Source organism: Lepidothrix coronata, unplaced genomic scaffold (genome assembly GCF_001604755.1).
Source record: "Lepidothrix coronata isolate B3197 unplaced genomic scaffold, Lepidothrix_coronata-1.0 Scaffold275, whole genome shotgun sequence".
Taxonomy (NCBI): domain Eukaryota; kingdom Metazoa; phylum Chordata; class Aves; order Passeriformes; family Pipridae; genus Lepidothrix; species Lepidothrix coronata.
In genome coordinates this window covers 910009-937508 of record NW_016690455.1, presented here as the reverse complement: position 1 = coordinate 937508, position 27500 = coordinate 910009, and the positions used below count along the sequence as shown (strand labels likewise).

The window sequence follows — 27500 nt, the reverse complement described above, 5'->3', positions numbered from 1 at the left end:
GGTATGTGGAGTTCTGGGTGTTTGCTTTCTTCAGGAAAAGCCTTTTGACAAGAAAAAACTATTTTACAGGCATTTGGGATACCACAAGTGATGCCAAATTGTTAATGCAGAACTACCCTTGTGAACACAGTGGTTTTATGTACACCCCTATGAACACTGTGACTGAAACGACTGTTCTGCTCCAGTGCAGTACCAGGACTGCAGGAATTTGCACTGGTACATTTCCATCATTCTTGGTTCTGAAAAATATTTAAATCCAAGATTCTGACCTGCACCTACAAAAGGATGCCCCTTCAAACTAAAGGTCTCAAACCTAAGTTTGTCTTCCAAAGTTCTCCCCTTTCCTATCCCTTTCTTTCCCCTGACAATATGGTACATGAAGTCAGCGAGACTTAATTTAGGCTTAAAGCTCTTACTGTATAATATGTTCCCAATCCTTGCATATCTCTGGAATAATAAACCCTTGAGTTGAGTTTCCAGATGTGAAAGGCAGTATCACTTACCATCCAGCAGTTCTAGAGTAACTGAAGGATCTACATATTCCCACCAGTGTTTCCCATCGGTTGACACTGGAATCTCCCAGTTGGACCACTTGCAGGCCAAGTGAATGCACACACATGCTATCACTGTGGGCTTGTACTGAAGACAGAACGTAGTAAGGTGAAGACTGTTGCACAAATTTCGTAGTGAGGAACCAAAGGAAATCAAACATGAAAAACAGAAAACCCAAACAAATCAACCATTAACAGATAGAATGAGGTAACTCATCAAGCAACAGCAGTTAAACATTTTGCTAAATAAGTTCATAAGATATCTTACTGCCCTAAGAAAACAAAGGGCAGGGCATTTATCTGGCAGAAAAGTTTAATTTGCTTTTGCTATCAAAAGTCTGATGAACAGTAAATAAATTTAACAGTTATTCTACTGTACTTCAGTACTAAAAAGAAAGAAGTATAATATGGTCAATTAAAACTCCACAGTAAAAAGTATACAGCTGATTCTGCAGTCTCTGAATGAGACAATCAGAAGGTCCCCAGCAGTTCCACAGAACCAGGTGAATTACTGGTGGCCTTGGCTTTCATAGGCCTGGATTTGTGACATTTGTGAACTTGTCTTCAGCTTCCAGCTGGCAGCAGCACAAAATACATTGGCTCAGTTTCACTGCTTTAGCACAACTTAACAGATGCTTAAGTACAGAATCTTGCCCATCAAGGAACCAAAAGTATTGATTGATTTATTTTGTACAGTTCTAATAACCAGCAGATATTGCCCAAAAACTAAGTACATGTAATGTAATCCTCTTAAATAAAGCTTCAAGTTGTTTGGCAAGAAGTTGAAGTAATCAAGAAATCAAGAGTGAAGTCTGCTCTCTAGTTCTTTCTGTGACAGGCTATGTATACACAATACCCATCTGTAATCCTGGAACTTACATTTATCTAAGTACTTAAGTTTTAAAACTGTATATTAAGATTAAAGAGCTGTTTTTAAAAGGAAAAACATTGGGCTTGTACTAGTCTATCTAAAAAGGAAAATAAACCAGCTGATAAGAACTTAGGCCCACTACAGTTTTTAAGTTAAGACTGGATCAATATATTTAAAGTTAAGAGAAAACTGCCATTAACTACAAGTGTAAACTAAAAATAGTTTTGTACTTACCAAGATGCTCGGATTTCTAGGTTAAGTTTATCTCTTTGTAATCTTTAGCTGCTATTCAGGCTACCAATTTTAGATTTATGCACTCACAATCGAGAAAATGTCATCAGAAAGCACCACTACACTTCTCATTGTGCATTTAACCCCTTTGTGCCACGAGGCCCTTGTCCAATACACCGCACTGCAGGCGGGAAGGAACCACCACTGGAGATGGCCCAGTCTCCCGCTGCAACAAGGGTAAGACACATGGAGGGGGCCCTGCAGTAAAGGAAGCTATAGTGTGCTACAACAGTGCAACAAAGAGGTTCAGGATAACAACCTGTTGGTAGCCATGAAATAGGATGTCTGTGCCAAATCCTTGCTTGCTGTAAGAAAAGAAAAACAGGGAGATTAAAGATCGGCACAAACTCATCAGGTTCATTCCAAAATTAGAGCAGTTTTATCTTCCAAAATCACTGCTGGGTATTGCTACAGAACTGATCTGAATCTGGCTAACTAGCCTTCAAAATAATCTTTTCTGAGACACAGAAGAGGCCCTTACATTCGGTACTGGAGCTGGACCAGTCCTTCCATTCACTGCCCCTCCCTCTGTACAACTCACAGAACAGCTTCTCTCTGCTGATCCAACCCCTCTGATGCCTCAAAGATGAGAGCACTCTCCTCTGGGAAGCGCTGCTTCCCAACCCTCACCTCTAGGTGATCCCTGCCATTCCCTGGGCTGCAGGACAGATCAGTCACAGCCCATTCACAGCACAGTGCATTCACAGCACAGTGCACATCCTGCTCTTGAAGAGGAGCATAGCAGGACACCCCTCCCACCCCCCAAACCTCCCCAAAACCAGAGCAATGTCTCTCTCCCAAAGCTGTACAACACCACAAGTCCCCAAGCTAGAGGGTAAAAAAAACAAAACAAAAAATCAGTTTTCTGCTCCTTCTAATTAAGAGCACTGTGCTCAGAACTCTTTGCTCCACATTTCTTAAACCTATGGCAAAGCTTCAATAGAAAACAAACTTCATTTTAGTTAGTCAGGAAAAAACCAAACCAAAACACAGGACTGCAACATGCCAGAAATGAAAAGCTGTTAACAGCTGTTAACTCAGGCTGTTACAGCCACATAGTGCTGACCCCTGCAGTGACACCCCAACTGCTCACTCAGGTAAGAGAACTTACTGTAACATGCATTAATGGGATAGCTGGGCACAAGGCAGATTGAATGCAGCCTTCATTCAAGTCTTACTTTGACACTATCACTTGAAATCAGTGCTACCTGCAGAGAGTGTAGTGTTGAATTTTATGTCAAAGGGAACATCGTTAAGCTTTTATTTTAATAATAATATTTCCATAAAGTTTGAGAAATACTACAGCAGCTTTTAAATTTTAATTTTTAAATAGCATAATAATAAAATGTGATTTAACTCAACTTCTAATGTTGCCAGGGAGTACAAATCAGACTTGTCTTTACGCTAAACAGCCAGGCAGAAGAATGGGGAAGTAGCAAGGTAACAGGATCTGTTCCCACACACAAATTCTACTGATCCATAATAATCAGAAGGTGAACTGACAATGTGTTATACTATAATATTTAGTTTGCAAACTATAATGGTAATTGCATACTAAATAACCTCTTCCTCTCCCTCCCAACTAAAGAAATGTAAGGTGGAATTACCAAAAAAAGAAAAAGTGAAATGACACTGTCATAACAAAACAAATGAAAATACACAGTGGTTCAGTGAGACTCAAATTGATGTCTTGCTCTTCATTTTTCATTAAAGCAATGTCTAAAGGAGCTTCAATGATTTATACACTCTGTAAAGTTACATGTTTGAATTAAGGGACTGGGACCAAGAAGCATCTCTACTGAAATGTCCCTTTTGAACAAGGAAGAAAAGCAGATGCCAGAAAACTTCTATTTAACATCAGCTTGGAAGTTGAGTAAATCAAAACACATACCTGGAAGAAAAGAATCATATCTTGAAACACACATTTTGGCCCCAATCAAAGTTAATGTGCTAAATACCTTACCTATACTACAAGTAGTATGATACTGTTTCAACTTATTTACAGCTAAATAACTATCATTTGCAAACCAAACAATAAATTTCAGCTCACAGCTGAAGCCTTTGATAACACAAGGCACAACTGAAAACACCCCTCCCAAACTCTTCTATTTAGGACAGCTTTGCTTTAGCAGAATCCATCACAGAAATTAAAGCTAATGAATTTTGGTTCCTATATTTTCATGTTTTACTTCCATTATAGTAGTGAAAAGTGCATCTCCAAATTCCAATCATCTTGAAGCAGAGGCTCAAACAAGCCAGCAGAGCTGCTCTTAAAACTCACAAGCCACTGGACCGATGGCTACAATACCAGCCAGCAATGACCAGCTTGGGATTTCAGCAGTTCAGAGGGATTTGAAACATCCACCCTGTCCCACTGCTACAGAAGCAACCATAAGGCAGGGTATCACTGAAGTTGGAATCAATATTTTGGAACAGGACTTGCTGTCCAATATACCTTCCAAAAGGCCATCTCCAAGAAACTGCCAACTGGAAACCAAAATGCTTTTTACTGGGCAGAGCCACACAATGGTTACAATTCCAAGATATCTGAGTCTTTTCTTCAACACAGCTTATCTTGGATCTCGGGATACTCATGAAAACGTGACTGCCAAGTCCCCCTTAGGAGGGTGGTAGGTGGCTATGCCTGGACCCTGCCAACGTTTGGAAGCGTTCCCCAGAAAGAGGAGATGGCAGATAAGCCAGTCAGCATCAGGAGAGAGGAGCTTGCTGAAGTCCTTCTGGCCAAAGGAAAAGAGCCCCAGGCTCTGAACAGAGGTCTGCTGGTGGATGCCTGCTGTATCTGGAAAGGGCTGGAGCAGGCCATGGTGTAGGCATTTAGGGCTGAGCAGTCCTGGTGGCTTTACTTTCTTGAAAGTACTAAAACTCTGGGAACAGGCTTGTAAAAGCCTGAGGTCAAAGTTCAGCATGTGAAGGCCACCTGCAGCAGTGCTGGAGTGCAGCTGGGGTTTCAGATCTTTCCACACCACTTAGTACACTAAGACTTAAATTTTCCTCATGTGAATACCCTCTGAAAAAGCTGATGCATTTTCACCTCCTCTTCTGCTGACCTTGTCTTTCTCAGCCTGATTTAAGCAATGGTACCTGTGCACACAGATACTATGGCATATTTGAAGGATTTGACAGTGCAATTTCCACAAAAGATTAGTAAGGATCACGGGTGTTCAAGGTACCTGATAACCTGCAGAGTAGCGAGAACAATCCTAGAAATCCTTGAGATCCCATCTTCAGTTCCAAAAGGTTGTGTTCCAACACAGAAAAAGGAATGACTGAAGACTTCCCAAGATGGAGATGAGGATACAGATTCCTCCCCTTCAAGTTTCACCAGAAGCAGGCTGAGAACAGACTGATTCTGCACCAGAGCTTAAGAGGACCATGTCATAGTCTTGGCATAAGGGCAGCTTCACTGCTGATCATTCAGCCAGCACTGAAGCCAGCAAGGGAGACAGACAACAAAACTGGTTTTGTTGTTTTAGTGGGTTTTTTTCCTCTTTCCTTCTCTTCAGTACTGGAGAATTCTTGGAATGGGCACTGAGGCTTGCTGACAGGCCCTCACAGATCCACTGTCTTCAGATTCCTTAAAGGACCTGTGGGATCCTAAGGAATGATGGTCCTGTCTCCTCTTCTCAGTCTCTTGACACTGAGGAAGAATGGTGCAGAAAAAAGACTAAGCCCACACCATTTTCCTCGTCTGCTCTACTGACCAAACTGTAAAGGTGGAACAATTTCATTAACCCAGGAGTCTCTGAACACCAGAAGGAATAACTGGATACCATATGCCTGAACATCATGAGTCATTATTTATCCATCCAGTATCCATCCAGTATCCATCCAGTCACTACTTATCTACAATGACCCCTGCTGTCTAACACTGCCTTCAAAAAGGCTTTCAATCTTAGAGAAGAACTCAACTTTTTCTTTAGTTGTGTGTTGAAGCAATTATGTTTATTTGCACCTATTCCAACTTCCTAGTTCATCTTCAGCTTCCAGCAATTACCTCTGGTGTGCCACTACCAGACTAGAGTCTTCTGACAAAGGACTTGGCTGAACCTTTTGAGCATGAACAATAGAATCTGGGTTCTATTTTAATGTTTTTCATTTTGTTTTTAAAAGGGAGTAGCTTAAAGGTTAATACAGGTGACACTGACAGCATAAAACACACTACCCTGGATGCAAGACAACAAAAAGTGATACAGAGAATCAGCCATCCTCTGAGGCACTGCAGTTTAGGCAGCAAAAGGGCACCTTCTCACCACATGGCAATGCAGTGCACACACCCCAAGTCCATTCCCATACCTCAGCTAACTTTGCTGCCTCTGTTTTGATAAACAGAGGCACATCAGCCACATCACATTTCTCCCTCCCTTCTCTCCCCAAACATGCAGTTAGAGGTTTTAATCACAATGGTCTCGGATAAGTTAATCACCTTTAATAAAAAAGGGTATCTCTGCACTCTGAAATGGTGTTTTTTGTCCAAGGTGACGTTACCAGAACTGGAAGAAGTAACCTTGGCTTTCTTTAACTTCTCAGTCAATCCCTTTGGCACTAACGGTTTAACATTGACAAGTCTTAGGTATTGAAAGCTTCAGGACTTAAATATCTGAGTGTTGCATCTACTGACATTAAAACCCCACACTGCCCAATAATAACTATCTCATGGATAGAGAACTAAACTCACACCACTGTGTCTTTGAAGATACATCACTGTGCCCACAAGCCCATCTCTGTTCTGTCAATACATAAGAGAAAGCAATTATTCTGTCCTTGCCTGACTTGCATGCCTGACTGCAGACTTCATGCTTGATGTTTTAAATTAATTTATTCATTTGCTTCCTTTTTTTTTTTTTAAATATTAGGTCCTTAAGCCTTGTGTTCTCAACATACACCATTCAAAGGAAGGGCATGTGCTGCCAAGGATTCCACCTGCATACACACACACACACTAAGGAGCACAGCTACTTCAGTGAGTAGGTTTTCAAGGATCAGACAAATTACATTCCCTTTGCATCACTCCTTTAGGCACAGGGACTTTCAGCCCTCACTGAAGTCTTCAGATTTCAAGACTTGATATAATTTTAGAATTCTAAGCATTTTTTTCAAGTCTGCTGACATTAATTACTAGCTTTACTATGTCAAATTAAAAAATTAGCAGTACCTTCAAAGTATGAATTTTGTCAGTATAAAAGATTAGCACAAAACACAAAGAGAAGAGCTGAACTATCAGTGTGGTATATATCCTTGACTAAAGGAAACACAGTTTGTGTAGGCGTGTGCCTTCCTTCTTGTAGGCTCCAGTCAAACACACTCACTAATGTGGAAATCTGAGGCAGGACAACATTGCCTTCACCCCTGCCCACACCCCACACACTGAGCAGAAGCACAGAGGCTCCCACAAAACACTGAAATGTGCCCACGTTTATGCTGACCAAGAAAACCCAAAGCCAAACCCTACAGAGCTGCTGATGCAGCTTTAGGTGTAATGACACCCATGCACCAAGTCACAGCCAAATCTGGACAGAAAGCAGAGAATCATTATCCTATAGCAAGAACAGCAATAAAGGTACTTTATATGCAAATAAATTACAGCACCAGCCCTACTCAGACTCTGAAGACACTGCACCACTAAGTTACTTGAAAATAGGAGATACTCTCTCTTCAAAGAACACCATTAATTCCAGAGTTACAAACAAACCTGGTTAACATTATTAAGTTGTAACTAACTTTTGTATATTTTATAGAAGGAAAAAAAACCCACCAAAAACTTTGGAGCACTTAACTTTGCATTTTTCACTGCAAAACCAGCCAAGCACTAAACACTAAAAGCCATGGTCTAATCATTTCCAGACACTTTTTACTTAAGGAACATAATTAAAGTGAAAAGCTTATTTTAGGTGTTTTTACAACTGATTCCTGATTTTTTTTCATCCTCTATCTTATGAGAGGATTTTTAAATTTTTTTTTTTTAAAGCTCCAAAGGAAACCAATTTAAGAATTAAAGAAGGTGTGCCGAAAAGCCACAAAAATATTAAAGAAAAAAGAGGTTTCTTGCCAGTCACATTAAGCTGCATACAAGTTAGATATGTTTAACCAAAGGTTTGGGGTTTTGTGCTACCATCCAAAACAAGTACACCAGGCTCCAGAAAAACAATTAGTCACATTTCTAAGTATTTGCATGTGACAGCAGACTTGCCATGCACTCTCTTTACCCCTCAGTTCATTACCTAAAAAGATTCGCTAAGACAAAAAAACTACCATCAGCCATCAGCCAACAGGCAGCCTAAACTTCACTTGGTAGAACAACTTCAGAGTGAAAATAATCAGCTCAGAACAATAGTAAGCAGCTGGCCAACCACTTCTCAACTACTGACTGCTTCTGTCCCTTGAGAACACGTGGAACAGGTATTGTTAAAATCAAATCTTACAAGAAGACAAAAAAGTTATGAAGGATAGAGGACTGGACTCTTTATCTTAATCTCTAAAGGTTAAGATCAAGCTTTTAGTAACTAGCTTTAAACATACTCTTTGGATAACACAGTTGGTGAAGATCACATTACACAAATAACATCACTTTAAAATTTTACTAGAAAAGTAAAAAAGGACTTACAGAAGTGGTTAAAAGTCACTGACCTCTCACTAACTGTGTACATTTCACAACATCTGTGTGTGGATGTTCAATGGTAATCTCAAAACCTGAAGAGTTACAAATACATTTTAGAATTATACATTTGCATCTGTAAAATAAAAACCCAAACCCCTTATGCTTCTCCACAGACCTAAAATACTAAACTTTTGTACTGCAGAACAAGTACCAGGATTTAACTGCCTTTGACTCTGCACCTTTTCATACTTTTGAATGGCAGATGGTATAGCTACTTCATGATCCATTAGGAAAATAACTCAATGCCTATATATATATATATACATATATATATATACACACGTACATAACCTGGGAAGGTTGAACATATCTGAATAGTTTCTAGCACATTAATAAGTCAGTAAAAACTGCAATGCAGACGTGTGGTTGTGCACATGCACTTTATTGATTTCTAGGACTTAAAACCATTTGCAGCTAAGAAATTACAAATTAAGTCAATTTGTAGGTTAGTAACTTAGAAAACCCTTCTTTGTTTATGAAACTATCTGAAGAATTAGGTCACTACTGTGAGCTATTTTTTTAAAAACAATATACTCCAAGTGGTATTTAAGAATATCTGAGCAAGTCTGTGTTCTCAGGTCTGCTAGCAGGAATTGTCTCTAAGGTATTCTAAAGTCAGAAGAATTTCTTAGCAGAACATTCCATTTCAAATTTGGGAATCATCTGAACCATTAAATGGGTTGTTTCAGGATTAACACACTGCTAACCCAGAGTAATGTGTTAACTTACACAAAGAAATATCAATGTAATCACTTCTTCAGAGTAAAATCTACTTGGAAGCCTACACATTTCTAACTCAAACTGTCAGAAAATCTATTTCCTAAGTACAGATGCCCCTTTTTTTCTCCAAAGTGAACACAGCAGAACTGCTGATACAAAACTAAATTCGCAGGTCAGAAGTTATACACGAAAACAGTAAAATTCTAATGTATCAAGAACACATCAAAAATCCAGTTACTCGGGTCCCATTACTCCTTCATAGTAAGTTGGTTGCACAGGAGATATTTAGGACATACCTAAAGTTTGAAGCATTATTGTTTCAAGTATAACCAGCTCTTGGGCTTGTTGAAGGTAAGCCTGAAACAGAGAAGCAAACAGGTGAAGAGCAGCAATCCCTTGTGCGAGAATTTCAATCACACGCTGCCTGTTTGAAACACCAGAGCATCAGTTAGAACTGACAATTCACAACAGGGTGAGAATTACAAAGGCTTCCCAGTGCAAGTCAACTTGAGTATCTCTGGGCAGGTTATTCATCTTACAAGTACTTTAAAAATACAGCTGGAGATGCTCAGCTGACCTGTGGCTCAGGAAAGATAATGTGAACTCTAAAGTAAGTGGAAGCTGTACAAACTTTGGCAAATGAAAGGAGTAGCAATGCACAGCAGAGGCAGCAGCTGACAACTATATCACATGTAGCCAAGAGGGCACAGTGAACCTCTGCCTGAGAGACAGTGTCCTGAACTCAGAGCTCTGCACAAACTGTGTCACTCAGGGAACCACATATGAAACCTCTTATTTAAACATCCAATCTTCTACTCTAGGTGTGGAAGCCTTAAAAATAATGCAATTTCAAGATGGAGCAATCTCTTCAAGTTTCACAACAAATACCAGTCTTTAATTATGCTGCATTAAGTAATACAAAAGACTTAAATGGTGTACAAACAAAAGGTTTTTTCCTAGACTGCAGACAGCAATAATCCAGTGAGACAGTGTCACAGATCATAAGATGAAGTGTCATCTGATCATCTTTAAAACCATGACTTCCACCTACATCACTCTTTGTATCCAGTTGTGGCTCTTGAGGATGAAGACAGGCATTTGCTACTTTAATAACATGTTCAAGTTTCCGTGGCTGTTCTTCCACTTTTGCAGCCAAAAACAATGCCGTAGGAGACATTATCTGAAGAAGAAAAACACATCAGTATTTTTTAACTTTTTACAAGCAGGACTTGAATTTTTATGGAGAGTCTAAACTAATAAATAGAAAAAGTTTAAGAAGTTGTATTTGTGGCTTTTTTTTCCCCAGTTTTGAAGTCATGCAAGGCAACAAAAATATAACTAGTCATGTTTTATTTTATAACTGATGTAATCCTCCCAGCAGCACAGGGAAGGAGCAGCAAAATGCTAAATTACATTTGTGAGTAAGAAGTTTGAGGTCAAACTAACTCTAGTTCAACATAAAAAAAAATAATTTGGTCCAGAAGAGTTAGTCACACAAGAACAGGCTGTTTCAAGTTAAATATACTTTGTGAGAAAGTTCATCCAATTCCTTGCACAGAGCGAGTCATTACACCATCTTTTCAGTAAAAGTCAAAACAGCTGATCACAAGTTCTGCCAGCATTTGATTCTCCTAAAGACTGAGAAACTTTGCAGAGAACTTTAATAAAAACAGCTTGTTATATAAACACAGGTTGTGTAAGTAAAAGAAACTTTATATATACATATGTATTCTTAGAAACTTTACTGTACACCCAGCAGTATCTGAAGAACGAAGCACAAGGATTCATAAAACATCAGTTATATCAAATGTTAGTAAAGAGTACATGTTACATTTTAAGATGAATTTTATATAAAACTCTAGGTGTCATAAGCTGGCAGCAAAGCTCCCATTGGCAGTTCAGTATCACCCAGGAGAGAGCTATGAAGAAGTTTTGATGCCTGTTGTCAGCTACAAGGACAGACGTGTGCAGACACAGAACACAGCAAACCACAAAAGACTGAAGAATTAGGTCCTCTTTGCATGCAAAAGTTGCCCATGTTAAAGAGGAATTAAAATGGCAGTAGAAATCATCTAGACGTGAGCTGATTAAAATGGTTAAAATTAAGCCTGTATAAAGCATTTATTCAGAGACTGAAGCAGCTGCTTGCTGAGTATTTAATTACTGCATGGTGCAAGTAGTGCAGGTATTGGATTTCTCATTCAGTGCCCAAACAGAACTAGACTGACTAAGAGGCATCCTCTCCCAAAGTCAGCTTTGCCTTCTTTTTATCAGCACACAGCCCTTTGTTATCATGAAATGAAGCATTTGGCATAAAGATTTGCAATATATGGAAAACTGCAACAAACTGATTAAGGGATTAAATTTTAGAACCTTTCAAATGTATTGAGGGAGTACTTTTTGCATCCTTAAATCACTTTGAAATGCCTGCTTGGATCTTAAGAAAAACTTTAAAGTTGGCAGACTTGAAAACTGACACCCTGGGAAGGAGATACCCTTTGATGAGTAGAAGTGTGCCATGAGAAATCCAGCACTCTGAAAAACCCAACCCACCCAAAACAAGTCAGAAGGAACAAATTCTTCTATAAGGGAGAAAAAAAACCCCTGTTTTCTTTTTAAGAAGCTTGTAACTTGAGCCTCACAAATGAATAAATGATGGAAAGGCTTTCTGGAGTTGAGAGAGGGAGAGTAGCAACAGCTCTGCAGTGCAGAAGATGTGCAGCAGCACACACATGTATAACCCAACACACATGGCATGGAAAGGTATTTTATAGAGCAGACAAACTCCAGCCCAGGGATGCAACAACCCAGGCAAAGCTCTCTCAAGTGCAGCTGTCTCACCCATATAAGCCCAGGTCTCTTCCTGTACAGTTTGTGGGTATAGTTATTCATATGTGGAATTGTCACAATTTACCTTTCTGAAAAATCCACCTCCAACAATCTCCATGGCTGAAAACATCTCCCAGAGGCATTTCTGAACCAAGTCACCACTGACCACACAGTTGAATCATTGGCAAATTGTCAATCACTGTTACTCTGTGTCTGACTGCACCAAGGTTCTACTTCATCCCAAAAAAGCACCTTCATCAGCCTGACTTCAGGAGATCTTCTAGTTTACTGAAATGGATCCCTTCTGGCCAAGAAGTCTCCACACAACTCCTGATCTCCAAGACCTTACATAAAACACAGTTCTGGAGGCTAATTAAGTCAAGCTGATTAACTGTCATTTAACTCTGGTTCATCGGAAATCTTTGTACAGCCCAATTATCTATTTCCTTCAAAAAGAAGTGTTGGCTTCCGGCCAAAGAGTTCAGATATTTGTCTTGTTTAGGACAAGGGTTCTCACTCCCAGTTTTGAGTAGGTCAGTATTTTTATCTTCCTTGGTATTTATTCAGAAAATAGACATCCTAATAAAATTTCAGACTTGGCACACATGCAGTCTCCAGTGAAGACGACACACCCTGCTAAGTGTATAACTGGCAAAGTTACTTCAGTGTTTTCATTCATTTCCAATTCCCCAAAATGGCCAAAAAAAAAGCAAAGTAGAACAAAAAGGCAAAATTAGAGATACATATTTGACAAAGCGATAAGCTTCCTATATATAAACATCTTAATTTGACATCAACCACAATAATTTAAAGTAATTTTCTACCATGCACCCAAAATAGTCTTTAAGACTTGGAGAAATATCTTCAGAAGAGACATGACTTATGAAATTAAATCCAATTTTTTACTAGCTGAGAATCTAAGAAACCAAGTCCCACTGAAAGAGAAAAAAAATCCCAAAACATAAGGGCCTTGTTAAGACAATCCAAGAGCACTAAACAGCAAGTTTCATTGGTAAATGTGCTGTAAGTCCTTTTTCACTTACAAAATACAAGACACAGTGTAAAAACAAAGGCATTCAGAAAAATCTCAGAATATACACGTAGCATGCACATAGTTTTCTGAGATTCCCTCTCCCTTTTAATGCCAATATTAGTATGTTTTTAGATTTGATACAATTTAGCTTAAGACATTAAAAGTGGTTCCAGTCTATGAGAGGGTTTTCAAAGTCGAACACAAAGAGCTGCAGGGATTTTTTTTATTATAAGCAGGAGCTTGTATTGCTTAAAAGCAGCAAATATGTTAAATTGCAAGATTAAAACCAGAACTGAAGGATCCAAAACAGCCTCACTAAAGCCTGAAGTGTATTATGAAAGTTTTCAGAACTTTGCATAACTGTCAAGTCAGCTGTTTAATGCTGGGATTTGTACAAGATGGTTTGTACAATTTGCACAGGAGACAGGAAGGGAATAGAGAAGGATGGGACACAAAACCCTCCTACACAACTCATCTACCTTGCACTTGAAGGAAAAAAATTCCTCATACGGCCTTCTTTAGGCTCTTCACTAAGTTCATTGCATGTCACAAAACCCCCTTGACATCACGTATATTTTCAACTGGTTGTTTGGTATTCCACATGGCATTTCCAAGGATTATATTTAAAAACTACAGCTACCATTTGGATGCCTTACCTCTCATTTCCAGCATACCAAGGATTTTTCCCCCTTTTCTGTTCTTCAAATCACAGTGTACTGAAGAATATGCATCCAAAAGAACTATTTGCTACATAACAGTATGAGACACCAAGTACTATAGAAACAGTATTTGCAGAAGAATTTAAATTTTCAAGATAATTTTAAGGATAAGAGCCAGGCCAGTACAGCCTATAAAAAGCCAGTGAGCTCCATCCCCATCCCAGTATTAACACTGACCAACTTTATACTCAGAAAACCAAAGTTACTGTGCCCTGGTCAACAGTAACATTGAAAGATTAATTTGTACTAATGCTGAGGAGTTTCATAGTAACTCCTGTCATTTGCACGGCCAGGGGCATCCAATTCTGCTCACCCGAATTGGTAAAGTTTCCACCCTATCACTGGGGCACAGCAACCTTGTAAGGTCTTAACCTGCTTTGATTGCAACATCAAAACCTCTTTTGCATGTACTTTGTGGGCAATCCATAGCAATTGATGACTTGCCAGCCCATAGCAACTTCACCAAAAAAGGGCCATTTGGTCATCAGAGCAGTACATTAACACATTAACTGGTTGATCCCACCCCTGTGGCTCCACAGATATACTGAAGGAAAAACAAGAATTAAGACAATAGCCATTCAGTAGCTGAGCTTCCACTAGAAGGCCTGTTTATTAACAATTAAGTGCATGTGACATATATAAGACATATCTATATTTGTATAACCTGGCAATTACACATGATGATAAATACACAAGTGCTTATTAGTTGCCTAAACCCATAAATCTACCAATAAAACAAAGGCTACATTTTTTCAGCTCAGAAGATCATAAGGCATTCTGACTAATGGCCATCTAATTTTCTAGCCCCAGCCTTCAGATTCCTTCTTGCCATGGATAAACAGCACCCTGTGCACACAACAAAGAAATACTAGAGACATACTGCTTACACTATAGAATATTTTTGCTAGGTCTTAGCTTCAAAACTGCCAGTACCTTAATTTCTATGGGTTATTTTCTTCTTGCAGTGGTGAATACTGTTACCTTTTTTAGCTTGCCAAGTACTCTGGAGATTTGATATTAAGCATTTATTACAGTCCCTGGCTTTTGCTTTTCCTACAGAGAACCCGACAGATGGTTTGGGAGTATTTGCAGAGTGACTCCATTCACTGAGCCCACCCCCATTACCCCACAGGAATGCGAGTAAGAAAATGCACTTGCCCATCAGCACACACACAAAGCCACTCTCTGGCCTGACACTCATTGAGAATTACAAAAAGGAGTTCAGCAAGAATACTGAGCAAAAACCTGCAGTGCACTTGCCTTTAACTTTGAATACTATTACCTGAGAATTAATTTAACAATACATTCCCCCCCCTCCTGTAACAGTTACAGTTTCCATGGCATTCAGCCATAGCTTATCAGTGAATGTTAACATTCTTAAGTATAACCTAAGGCATAGTTTTCATATAAAGGGCACTATACATCCAAATACTGCAGTGCTTCCAGTTCCAAGTGACTGTCATTTACCAGCATCCAGTGAAAAACCAAACACAGCAACTAAAGCTTCTTGCTGCCTAAATCTATCCTAGATTACCAGGTGACAGAACACTCTAACAGGTGATATAAGAGGTATGTAGGTCTATATATAAATAAATCAGCTCTGCACAGAGCCGTCTCTCCATTCCAAGCAGCTCTGCCTAGCCCATCCACAGCCACAGAAAACTTTGGATGCCTCACCAGCTCCTCTTCCACCAGCTACAGGTTACATGGGCAGGTACACAGTGGGGAGAAACAGGAGCTTATATGGATCAACACTGCAGTTTTGGTAACAAGCTGCTGAAAGTTTGAATTTATCTCAGATTTTGCACAAAAAATAATGTAATACACTTCTAAAATATGTATTTCCTGCCAAATAAACACCAAATAAGATGCCTATTTGTTCAGCCAACGACAGCAAACAAATTCATGCCAGACAAAAGAGCTGAGTTGGCTCTCACTGCACCCCAGTATGTACCTGCCCCAACTCCAGACAGTGCAAAGTTTGCATGATTTTACCCCTTGGTAGATCAAGGTTTGCTCTGGTCTAGACCTAACACCTGTCACAGTCTCCATCTGCTTATTTTGTCATTAAAAGATCTAAGAAAACTTATCCTCGCTATTTAGTGATGTACCACAATCATTATTAAATGTTCTTGCTTAAAGCAAACAAACAAAAAACCCCAAGAATACCTAGAATACTATATTATTACTTTTCTAACTATTGCAGCCAGTACCGGACATAAAAAAGAGGACTGACATTTCCAGGTTGTTACCTCAAGTTCCATACCTGTTACAGAATTCCTCAGTCACAGCCAGTATTTTTACTGAAGAATCCTGTTCTTTATAACACATTCTGTGTTCAGAGTCAGCATATTCAGGTCACTAGTTAAAACAGGAGAGCTGGCATTCTCTTACCAGATTTAAAGATTTTTCTTGCCTGATATGACTTATCACCACACCACTTAAGACTAGACTAGCTAAATGAATTTACACTGCTTCAGGAACAGACACATAATCCATATGGATACACACATGACCACATTATCACTGACAAGACACACCATGCCAGCACTTCCACCGACTTCATCAAGAAAAATGTGCGTTCCTACACATCAACCTTTTAAACTACAGCACAGAGGCACCAGCCACATCCAAAACGTCTCAATGCATTCTTCACACATCTGAAATGTGCTTGCTGATGGGTGACTATTTTTTTCATTTCCATGGCAGAAGATAAAATCTAATTGCCCCTAGTTAAGGTAATTCAAAGTTGAAAAGAAGTATCATTGCTGCTTCTAATTCACTGATAAGAAGCTACAATTCCTGTAAACAAACCAAACGTTACACTCCAGCATGCAACACTTCTCAGTCAGACTGACAAAATTACCGGCATATTATTACCACGTATGAAATCATACTTACATTTCGATTAAATTTCGTGAAGGAATGATGCATATAAAACCTGTGCATGTAAACAATTGCGGTATTTATCGTAAGCTGAGAGCTGGAAGATTAAATTAAGGAAACACTACATACTGAGAAAACTGTTTACAAGATCTGAAGGCGATGGGCTTTCCACATCAATCACTGCTCTCAACACGCTGTCTCCAGGCGAAAATGGATTAAGGACACTTCAGAACTGAACTGATATTAACACACACTTAACCGATATTAACACGGATCCTTCCCATCTGTTCCGCAGACCATGTGTAGATTCCTACACCAGGCTCGCCAGTCACCCGCTGAATGAAAACTCATCAATGAGCGACATGCGCTGAAACACCGTCTCAAGTGCTTTTGTTTCGTTCCAAGTCAACTATTTCAGCAAGCACTGTGAGGGTTTAGGCTCGCTCTTTTTAAAATCACATTAAAGAACGGCGACGGAGGAGATGCCCGTTTCGTGGAAAACGGGTCTGCGGGCACTGGGCTTTACTTTATAAGTGCCCAGACCCGCAGCCAGGGACCCACCCGCAGCTGGCAGGGCCGGTGGGAGCCCCGGGCCCCTCGCCCGCCGACAAAGAGCGCGGCGCGGGGGCCCCGCAGGCTCCTCCTCCCATTCTGTGCCTCAGGCCACGGCTCCATCCCCCGGGAGCGTCGGCCGGGGGCTGTGGGAGCCCGGGAGGGGTCTCAGGGGGGGCTCCCACACCGAGGGAAAGGGTCCCCCGCCGCCCTGAGCGCGTCCCGCCCGGCACCGCTCGGATACACGTTGAGGCGCTGGCCCATGTCTTGGATGAGGTTGGCCGCCTGCTGCCGGTACGAGAGCTCCTTGTCGGCCTCCACGCCGCAGCGCCGCGAGGGCGTGTTCTCCAGCTGCTCGCGACTGAAGAACCAGCGCGACGCGGCCGAGGAGCCGCCGCCGCCCCGCGCCGCGGCCCCGGCGGAGCCCGCGCCCGCCGCCGCCATGACACCTCCGCCGCCGCCGCCGCCGCCGCCGCCGCCACCGCCTCTCGCGCCGATCTCGCGAGAGCGTCGGCCTCGCGCGCGCCCGCGGCTACCATAGAGTGTCGCGGCAGAGCGGCCGCGCGCCCGCAGGTCACGTGTCCTGAGGGGCGGGGAGAGGGGGTGGCCGTGGCTGCTGAGGGTGCGTGGGGGCGTGGAATCGTGGAATCACGGAGTCCTTGCAAAATATGGAATGTTCTTGAGAAAACACGTTCTTTGCTGTTTGATCTCTGTATGCTGTATTGGAGTCTGGCTGAGCTGGAGTTCACTCCCCCCGCAGCAGCCCTCACAATGCCGTGCTTTGCATTGGCAGCTGGAAGGGCGTAGATAACACACCGGTGTTTTGGCTCCCGCCGAGCACAGCACCAGCACGGTAACATTCCTCCGGCGAGGGGACCCAACCAGGCCAGCTGACCCAACCCAAACCAAAGAGATATTCCGTACCGTGTGACATCAGCTCAGATATAAAAGCTAAGGCAAGGAGCAGGAAGGCAGGCATTCACTGTCTCCAGTGGCTGCCTGCTAAGGAACCACTATGCGTGCTGAAGCCCTGCTTCTCGGGAAAGCGTCCGGACATCGCTGCTGATGGAAGTAGAGGATAAACATTATTTTTGGCTTTGCTTTTGCACGTGCAAGCTTTCGCTCAATAAACTGCCTTATCCCAACCCACGAGTTGTTTTCCATCTTACTCTCCCTCCCCTTTACAGCTGGGAAGGGGAGTGATAGAGTGGCTGGGTGGGCACCTGGCATCCAGCCAAGGTCAACCCACCACAAATGCTTTCAAGCCTAATCAACACTACGGGAGACATAACCCATGAAACTCCCGCCTAAAAGTGGTGGTTAAAAGGAAACCTCTAAGACTCCCATTTGTGAGTAGGTCAAGACGTTGGGTGCGTTGGTCATCATTTAGCCAAAATGCACACCGAGGTGCCACTGCTACAGTTTATATGTCAACGTTACACAATTTTGCCTTTTTCCTTCTCCATGTTCCCGTTACATATTCATGACATTTCCCAACATCTATTATATATATATATCCTCGCAAGGTCTCAGAGAGGCTTCATAGGGGGTCTTTGCTGGTCTTCTGTCTCAAGCCCCCAGTGTTCTAAGTGACCTCCTTAATAACTTCTTCAAAACAATTCCCTTGGTTATGAAGTAACTGGGTAGTGCTTGGTTAGTGCCTTTAAATCACTTGCTTTAGCTATTTGTAAATTCTATGGTACGTTCCATTGCAAATACCATCAGTCCTTGTTACATCTCTAAACCTCAACATCAAAACAAAAGATAACAAGCTCTAAGTGATGTCCAGGTGTTGGAAAAAGAAATTACTTGGTGGAATTGCCTTGTTAAAGTTTAGAGCTTGAGGTACTTCAATGACCTCAGACCCAGGGGTGGGTTAACAAAGCTTGGGAGGAAGGATGTACCCCTGATATTGGGCACAAAGAATGCAGAATTTATGGGCCACAAAGACAGCTGGCAGAACTCCCCAGATAAGGAAGAAACTGGTAAACCCAGCTCAGCAACTGTGCTGAAATCAGCTCCAATGGGGTACAAGGTAATTCCGGCAGGGGGAGATCTGTGACCACCAACTCACAGACCCAAGAGACCCATCGACCCAAAAGAAGAAAAAGTCTCAGCATGTGGAATAATGAGCATAAGCAGAGAGAGAATCATTAACCAGTGGAAGATAGAATACTGATTTATAAGAGAACTATATAACTTGTAGCCAATGAACACTAATTCCTTCTTTTGCTGAAAATATGAATAGTTCAAAGTCTTGATAATTGGTGTGCTTGATTTGTGTACATCTCCATCTTGCACCTTGTACAGAAGAAACACTGTCTCCTTTCTAAACTAGATTCTGTGTTTAGAGAGCTTCTAAAATCAGCAACAGTCATGGAATCATAGAATTGTCAAGAATGGAAGAGACCTTTAAGATCACCAGCCCAGCACTGCTGCTGTAACCCTTAAACCACAAAACCACATCACCCAGGCCAGAGCCAGATTCCTCTTAAACACCTCCAGGGATGGTGTCTCCACCACTTTCCTGGGCAACCTATTCCAATGCCTGACCACCTGACCAGTGACAATTTTTTTCAGATATCTAATTTGAATTTCCTCTGGTCCTCTCACTGTAAGCTTGGCAGAAGAGACCAAATCCCACCTCACTACAACCTCCCATCAGGGAGTTGCAGTGAGCAATGAAAACCCTACTAACCCTCCTCTTCTGCAGGCTAAATACCCCCAGCTCTCCCAGCTGTTCCTCATCAAGCATGTTTTCTAGACCTTTCACAAGCCTTGTTGCCCTTCACTGGACTTGCTCCAGCACTTCAAGGTCCTTTCTAAAGTGAGGGGCCCAGCACTGGACGTAGGTACACAATGTGTGGCTCCACCAGTGCTGAGTTCAGGGAGACAATCACTGCCCTGGTCCTGCTGGCCACACTGTCTTTCATACAAGCCAGGATTCTATTGGCCTTCTCAGCCTTCTGGGCACACATTGGCTCATATTCAGCTGCTGCTGCTGAAGCAGCTCTCGAGCCACTCCTCTGGCCCGTATTTGGGGCCATGGTGGTGTGAGGCGGCTCCCTCAGGAGGGCAAGAAGGGGAAGGGGAGAAGTCTGGTAAGTCAGTGGTAGTAAATGAGCAATTTGGCTTTTCAGTCGTAATAAACCAGCAATTTGGCCTAGATCAAACTCCAGGCTCTCTCTGGAGGAAGAAGCCTCTGGCACATCACAGGTCTGTGTATGGTGTGTATGGTAAACACACCTATATAAGCATCTAACTTATGCAGGTAATATTTCTCAGGAATTTGGTGCCAAAAAGGCAGAACTGAAGCTGTCTAGTGATACCTTGTGTCTTTCCAGATCAGCAGCTCCAGCAAGTCAATTATTCTCCAACACTTGGAGAAGATGCATATGCTCACATTGTAACAAACAGCAACTTGTCCGAATTTCTCCCATGTTACACATCAGCTGCCTTAAAGAATTAAGATCACTTTCTAAACCTTTTGCCCATTCCTATTTCACCCTTAAATGAAACATGGTACCAAATGTTACTTTTACACAGATATTGTTAAGCCTCAACCTCATTCCCAGGTGGATCCAGGTCCCCAACCAGTGACAGCGCCTGTTGTAATTTGGAGCTGATCTTTGCCTTCCTATTTTTGTGTCTGTAAAAATCAAAGTACAATGTTTTACCTCATTATTTAAAACACTGTATAAAACTCATGGAGTTTGAATGTTCAACTTACATTTATTATTTCTTCAGTAGTTGGTGGAGAATTAAGAATGTTCTCATCTGACTGTCATTAGAATTTTACATTAGCTTTGTTAATGAAAAGAAAAATGTAGGGAAGATTATACATATCCTTATCTTAAAAATCTTAACACATTGAGAAAAAATAGAATATCATTAAATAATGACAGTGCATAATGAATATGATTTATGCGGGGTATGCACATTAATTAACTGCCATGCAGAGTGCTGCAATCACCCATTCAGTCACAGGTTAAGGTAATTAAATACTGTTCTTGCTATTGGAGAGATTTCAGACCTTAGTCCCCAAAGATGTAACATTGCATTCTCACTAACTTAACTTTTTTCATTCATAAAAAATTGAAGAATTAATCCAATTAAAATGTATTGGAAGAATCACAGCGTATTTTCCTCTTAAATCCATTTAAACATCTGCGAGAGTCATATACACTGAAGGGAAATAAGATTATATGAGAACGAAGTTGCCTTTCTACTTTGAAATTTAATTAAAACAATCTGATTGAAAAATCATATATTTAAGTAGCTCAATGCTTGTATGTGGCTATTTAAATAAAAAAGGTCAACAGAAGTCTTGTGAACCTGAGGACAATAAATATTGTTAGAGATATTTTCTAGGTCTTCTTTTTGTCTTACATAAAAACTTGGTATTCTAAACCGGTGACTTGCTGACTACTTCAGCTTCTGATGTCCACTAGTCTTTTATGAAATATATTTGGAGGAACAATATGGTAAAAATCCAAATGGAAGAGCTCAGTGTAGTGGTTTAACCCCAGAGGGCATCTCAGCCCCAGCAGCTACTTGCTCACCCCTGGGGTGGGGCAGAGAATGGGAAGGGTAAAAGTGAGAAAACCTGTGGGTTGAGACAAAGACAGTTAAACAGGTAAAGCAAAAGCCATGTACGTAAGCAAAGCAAACCAGGGAATCCATTCCCCACTCCCCATGGGCAGGCAGGTGCTCAGCCATCCCTAGGAAATCTGGACTCCATCACATGTGATGGGGACTAGGGAAGAGGAACACCATCACTCCACATGTTCCCCTCCTTTCTCCTGCTCCTCCAGGTTTATATGCTGAGCATATAAACATCCTGTGCACCTCTAGCCCCCTTGCTGGTGGGCTGAGGAGCAGAAAAAGCCTTGGCTCTGTGTAATCTTTGCTCGGCAGTAGTGAAACAACCCTGTGTTATCAACACTGTTTCCAGCACAAATCCAAACCACAGCCCCATACCAGCTACTGTGAAGAAAACTAATTCTACCCCAGCCAAAACCAGCACTCAAGGAAAACAAAATGAACCTGCACAAACCACCTTTGTTTTTTTGGTGGGTTTGACACTAAAGAAGGACAGAGCCTTCCTTGTAGTCCAGCAGAAGCTGGTATCAGCAGGAATTGCTGATGCTCAGCATCCTTCAGGTTGAGCTTGTGGCAGTTTTGGCCAGAGCTAAAAAAAACTGCTGTCTAATACTATTTTGCCTGAAGTGTTCTAAAGCCTAAACAGAAGAATGGTGACACCACAGGTAGCCAGCAAATGTTCCCATAAGAACAAAGACTGTAAGTGCTCATCCACGTTTTTCTGTCCGGTATAAAATCCTCCTGGGAGGAGGATGCCTGTGCACTCACTGGATAATAATGAAAACCCATTTCAATCAATAGGCTATAGAGTAAGCCATCTTCCCATTCTTATATCAGGACTCAATCTAATTAGAGCAATAACACTTCAACATTTAAAGTATCCAACCTTACTTTAGGAAGTATTTTTTAAGGAATAGAAAGAACATTAAACCATACTGTTGCTAAACACTAGTATTTATTTTGATAGTGACAGTGACATATCAAGTATTACCCACACAAAATACATTATTTCTGCACCTACAACCATATTGTCCAGATTGTTTCTGATGAATAAGTTGCCAGTGGTGTAGGTGGCAGCTGAAATGTAACGTTCCCCACACAGACTTTTTCATCCTGTCACAACACTGACAAAGCATCAGTGCACACCCTTGTAGTGCTGAGCTGAGTGTGACATGATGCACTTCCCAGCAGTGGATACAGACAAGTGTTGCCTTTTATTGGGCATCAACAAAGTTCTGATTAAATTCTGTTTTAAGATTCTTTCAAATTCTGTTTATTGCTCATAACAAAGACTGAAATGTAATGGCTATATAGTTTTCTCAGCTCTTTCCTTCCTGAGAATCAAGTCCTAATAACATGGCATTCATTATAATTCAGAGATTCTTATTACAACTGCAAAAGTTGCAATCTCTCCTTTATTATGAAAGCAGGGATTTCAGAATTGTTTAAACAGCCTAAATCCTCAAATGCACAGCAATACCTGTGCATACTCATTTCCAGTACCTATGAGAGACTGTTAGATGCTTGTCAAATTTCTTTTTCACCTGTACAATTGCACATGCCAACAGAAGCATCCCTAAGGATCCAGCACTGTTTCCATAGTTTACCCTCTTTAGTATCTTCATAATTATTCAAATTGTTTTCTGCTAAGACCCAAAAATTCCAGAGCATTTCCAGCCTTGAGTTTATCCTGTAAAAACAAAACACATATATATGCTTGTGCTTAACTCATATTTAACTCAAATACTTTCACTTGTGCTTTAAAAGGAACTGCTGCAACGAGAGCAGAGGGCCTCTTCCAGTCTCTGCAGAAATCAGTGTACTACACTGAGTTTTCAGTGTTCTATCTCATGTCTCAAACTAGAGAGGGAAAAAACCCCTCTAACGTAAAGATCATACCTTCAGTTTATGGTCAAAATCGTCCATCGAATCAATCAATTTTCCAGGTTCCAGTTCCCCAAGTGGGAAAGGGTAATCTGTCCCCAAAATTACTTTGTCCTGGTAATAAAAAAAGTTGTACACTTTGTAGTAACATTGAACAACAGAGTTGCCTTCTGGAATTTATAATAAACCACAGGAAATTGCATGTACGTACTGGAGTGATTAGTTATGAAAGTGAATATGAAGATAATAACTTCCATTAGGGAAAGAAAAAAGCTTGAAAACAATGGCTCAAGAGTTTATTGGGTGAATTTAAGTTTGAAAAAATTGCAGGTTATTTGTTAATAATTTTTGTGGTGCCTAACTGAAGTTTGAGGTATTTTTATTCTGATATACAAAAAGTTCAAAATGCAAATCCCAGGCCCATGGCATGACTGTCTGTTGCTCGGGTGAATAAAAGACAAATAGGGATTTCCTACTCAAATTGATTTTCTGTGATGATGGTTAGAAATGTAACAAAGAGGCATCTATTGTTCTCCTACACTGCTTATATTACTGCTGCAAGTAGTTTGCCTAAAATGCAATGATTAATTTTGGTTGCCATAATTAAATAGCCAATAAAGGACACACAGAATTCTCCCTTCTGATTTTTGACTTATTCACTGCATGCTCTGCACTGTTGTGTGCAGTCCAAAATGTGTATGAGACTTTTTGACACATTTCTTTAAGAATCTAAGGAAATTCTCCACCAAACTCAGAAAATGTGCTTGGATTTGCATTCTTGAATTTGAAATTTTTATCTACATACACACAGACACACAAAAACTTAAACTTACATATGTGTGAGAAGAACATGTAACAAGAAATACAAAGCAATCAAAATTACCTTTGGTGTGATACCTTGAAAATTGTAATAATGGCAAAGTGACACTACTTAAAGTATGATACAATGTAGAATTACTACAAACACTGACATTAAAAGAGTATTTAATTTAATTTAACTGGTATTCAGCTTCAGATTACAAAACCTAATCTTATTTACAAAATTTCATATATTTCTGGAAGTCTGTAACTTTTTTAAATGTCAATGGCTTTAACTGGGACTGGATATTAACTGTGCATTTGAAACATGTACCTGAGAATATGAGTGACATGATATGATTTATTTCTGAAAGAAAGTCTATGAAAAGAAAATTCAATAAAAATCTGCATGCAACGTTCCTGTTATCAGAGATGAAAAGAAATAGGCACATCCTTGACAGGGCCACATTGTTATGGGCTCACTTTCACCCTGGAGTGATATTTCTCCATTTTATCTGCCTTGGCGAGTGCATACTGCCAACTCTCCTGATTTTATTAAAAGTCTGTTTTTCTTTAAGTTTCATCTCCTGAAGACATGAATATTTGAAAACCACAGTTTTCATTAAAAAATATGTTTTGAAATGTGTCATGAATTTGAAGTCAAGCTGATAAATATGGGACACTTTTTATAATGTTTGGACTCTATTACCAATAATGACATATGGTGAAGAAAACATCATTCAATTATTTTTTTAAATGCTTTGTTTTTCCTAGTTGCCAAATGCTTTTTGTTTTTAAATTGTTTAACCTCCAGTAGATGTCAGCCAAGAGTCTCTGGAAGAATCTACACAAACCTTTACCCAAAATCCAACCAGGAGATATTCTATTGTTCTGTCCTATATTGATGTGTTATAATTTATTATGGAAGACCTGCTAAAAGATTAATATAGGAGAATTTATATGCCCTGTCTAATAAATCAGTTTCTGAGTGTAGATGAAAAAAATATATTTAGGGTATGTACTTTTAAGCTTCTAAATATATTCTTTTATTTATAATATTCAATTAAATACCAAGACATTTTATTCAGATAGGAAAAAAATATATGCCATCTACAAAAACCTCTAATCAATAAACATACCAGGTTTATATGAGAAAATGGATTTCTAAGCAAAGGAGAAGGAAATGCAGAATTTGCCCAGCTATTTACTAGGCAAGGTTAAGTAAGGCAGGAAGGCTTGTACATCCTTGTTTACGCCTCCTATATACCAAACCAGAAAGAAATCCCACAACCTCATTAGAATAATATATATTTTTCTTTTCCTCTCTATATAAATATATTTTTCTTTTCCTCTATTTGAAAGTGTTTCACAAGTGTTTGAAAACTAATCATGGGATCTGTTCCTTAGTAGTAAAATTAAGAACTGTAAATTGATAGGAAAAATTTAGGAGCAGCATTCTGGCTGGTGATCTTAGGCTATTCATTTATACTCTTTGAGCTTCAGTTTTGTACCCATCTATAAAACATGGATTGGAATACCTGTCTTTAGCAACCAGCCTCAGAGAAGTCTTATGAAGCCTTTGCAGATAAATAATGCTCCTAGCATAAGAGATGTACTATTATATTATTCCAAAGCATATCAACAAATTCAGTTTTTCCTAGAAGAATTATGGTTTGATTCCTTAATTAGCACAGGTCTCTGTTTAGAAAGGTACATGGGGTAATGATTAACCTCAGGGGACTCTTTTGCTTCATAGTACTTTTTCTCACAGTAATAGGGACCTGAATCTGAAAATGAACCTCAAAGTTGGTTCACCTTAAGCATGAGTTTGCTCTCTTATATTGGTAAAAATTACCTTGAATCTCACCTTCTTTCCTACTATCAGAACACATCTCAAAAAAAAGGTCAGATTGCTACAACCAGTTCAGCTCCAACTTCTGGCCAGAGGATGTTTTGCCTTTGGGCGATGGCTCTTGAGGAATCACCATGGGGAAGTTTTTGCAGAGATACACTGAATCATTTAATCCCATGTCAACCCAGTTCTTCACTTTTCATAGCCAGTATCATTAGGGATTTTGTGTTTTTTGTGTTCACCTCATCCCACCTCATCATGGGGGGAGCGAAGGACTGCAGCAATTTTACAGTCTCACAAAGCTCCCAGAAATGTGTGTTTCTGCTTCCTTTAGCTAGGATGGGCTCCAATTAACCTGCACCTAAAACAAAGAAGGCTTGAACTTCACTGTCCATGACTCACCACAGATGTCACTGGATTTTAGTATTCATCAGCTCAAAGCCAACACGTTACATTCAGGTGCCAGGTAGTGGCTGTTCCCTGAGGACCCAGAGCCATGTCTAAGCACATCCCCTTCCTGCACAGCTCTTAGCCATCCTCTGGAGAGCTGTCCTATTTCAAACCTTCAGCTCAGAAAGTTACAGTGTCATCGTCAAGACTCAATCACATTGTTTTTAGCCCAGAATTTATTAATCTTACATGTGTTATCCTGCCAACACACGACTGCACTGAAAGCACTGAGATATTTGGTGTTTCTTTAAATGTTTGACTCATGGAAGGGTATTATGTAAGAATATCAACTTTCATTAGAAAAAAAGGGAGCTTTTTAATCTTCACGGCTATAAAGTAAAGTTTGAAAATGTCATGTGAATTTTTTTTTTCAAGGATAAAATGCCTTAGGCTATGAAAAAGAGAAAGTTTGCCTGAGTGTTAAAAAGCACTTATGTTTTGGGTATCTGACTCATAACTTTACAGCACTAGAGTTCCACCTGATGTCTCACTGCTTGAGCTCAGAATACTCAGAGGAGAATTGAAGGACACCATCACTCTGTGTAGTATGCTGGCCAAATTTATTGCATTTAGAAACTTAATTTCAGAAGGCTGTTGACAAAAGAAACAAGACACCAGAGAGGTTAATGCTGAGTGACTTTTAGATTATCAAATTACAATCTGTCATCTCTCTCTCCTCAAACTCTCTCCTCAACTAAATTTCAGTTGCAAAGACTAATCATGATTAAGGGCCAGAGTCTAACTTCTTTCTCTATTGTCCTCACTTCTTCACTACTGTGATGTCCA

General features: G+C 40.3%; 1 protein-coding gene and 1 long non-coding RNA gene across 8 annotated transcripts in view; both read right to left on the bottom strand.

Annotated features, from left to right (window-relative positions):
• The window catches only part of CCNT2 (cyclin T2), a 42593-nt gene that overhangs the window by 9326 nt on the left and 5767 nt on the right, over nt 1–27500 (bottom strand). For 2 of the 7 annotated variants that reach the window (XM_017836313.1, XM_017836314.1), the window contains exons 1-7: nt 17373–17584; nt 16592–16673; nt 10161–10289; nt 9406–9466; nt 8359–8421; nt 1973–2018; nt 504–667 (exon numbers count right to left, since the gene is read on the bottom strand). In XM_017836313.1, the coding sequence (XP_017691802.1) occupies nt 504–667; nt 1973–2018; nt 8359–8421; nt 9406–9466; nt 10161–10289; nt 16592–16673; nt 17373–17572 (745 nt within the window). In that variant the 5' untranslated portion in view covers nt 17573–17584. The other 5 variants (XM_017836320.1, XM_017836316.1, XM_017836315.1 and 2 more) reach the window with 5 other exon arrangements.
• On the bottom strand, nt 22669–24062 carry LOC108507939. The gene is made up of 2 exons (XR_001878299.1): nt 23630–24062; nt 22669–23420 (listed from the first exon to the last, which is right to left on the bottom strand). It is a non-coding gene; the product is annotated as an uncharacterized LOC108507939 (long non-coding RNA).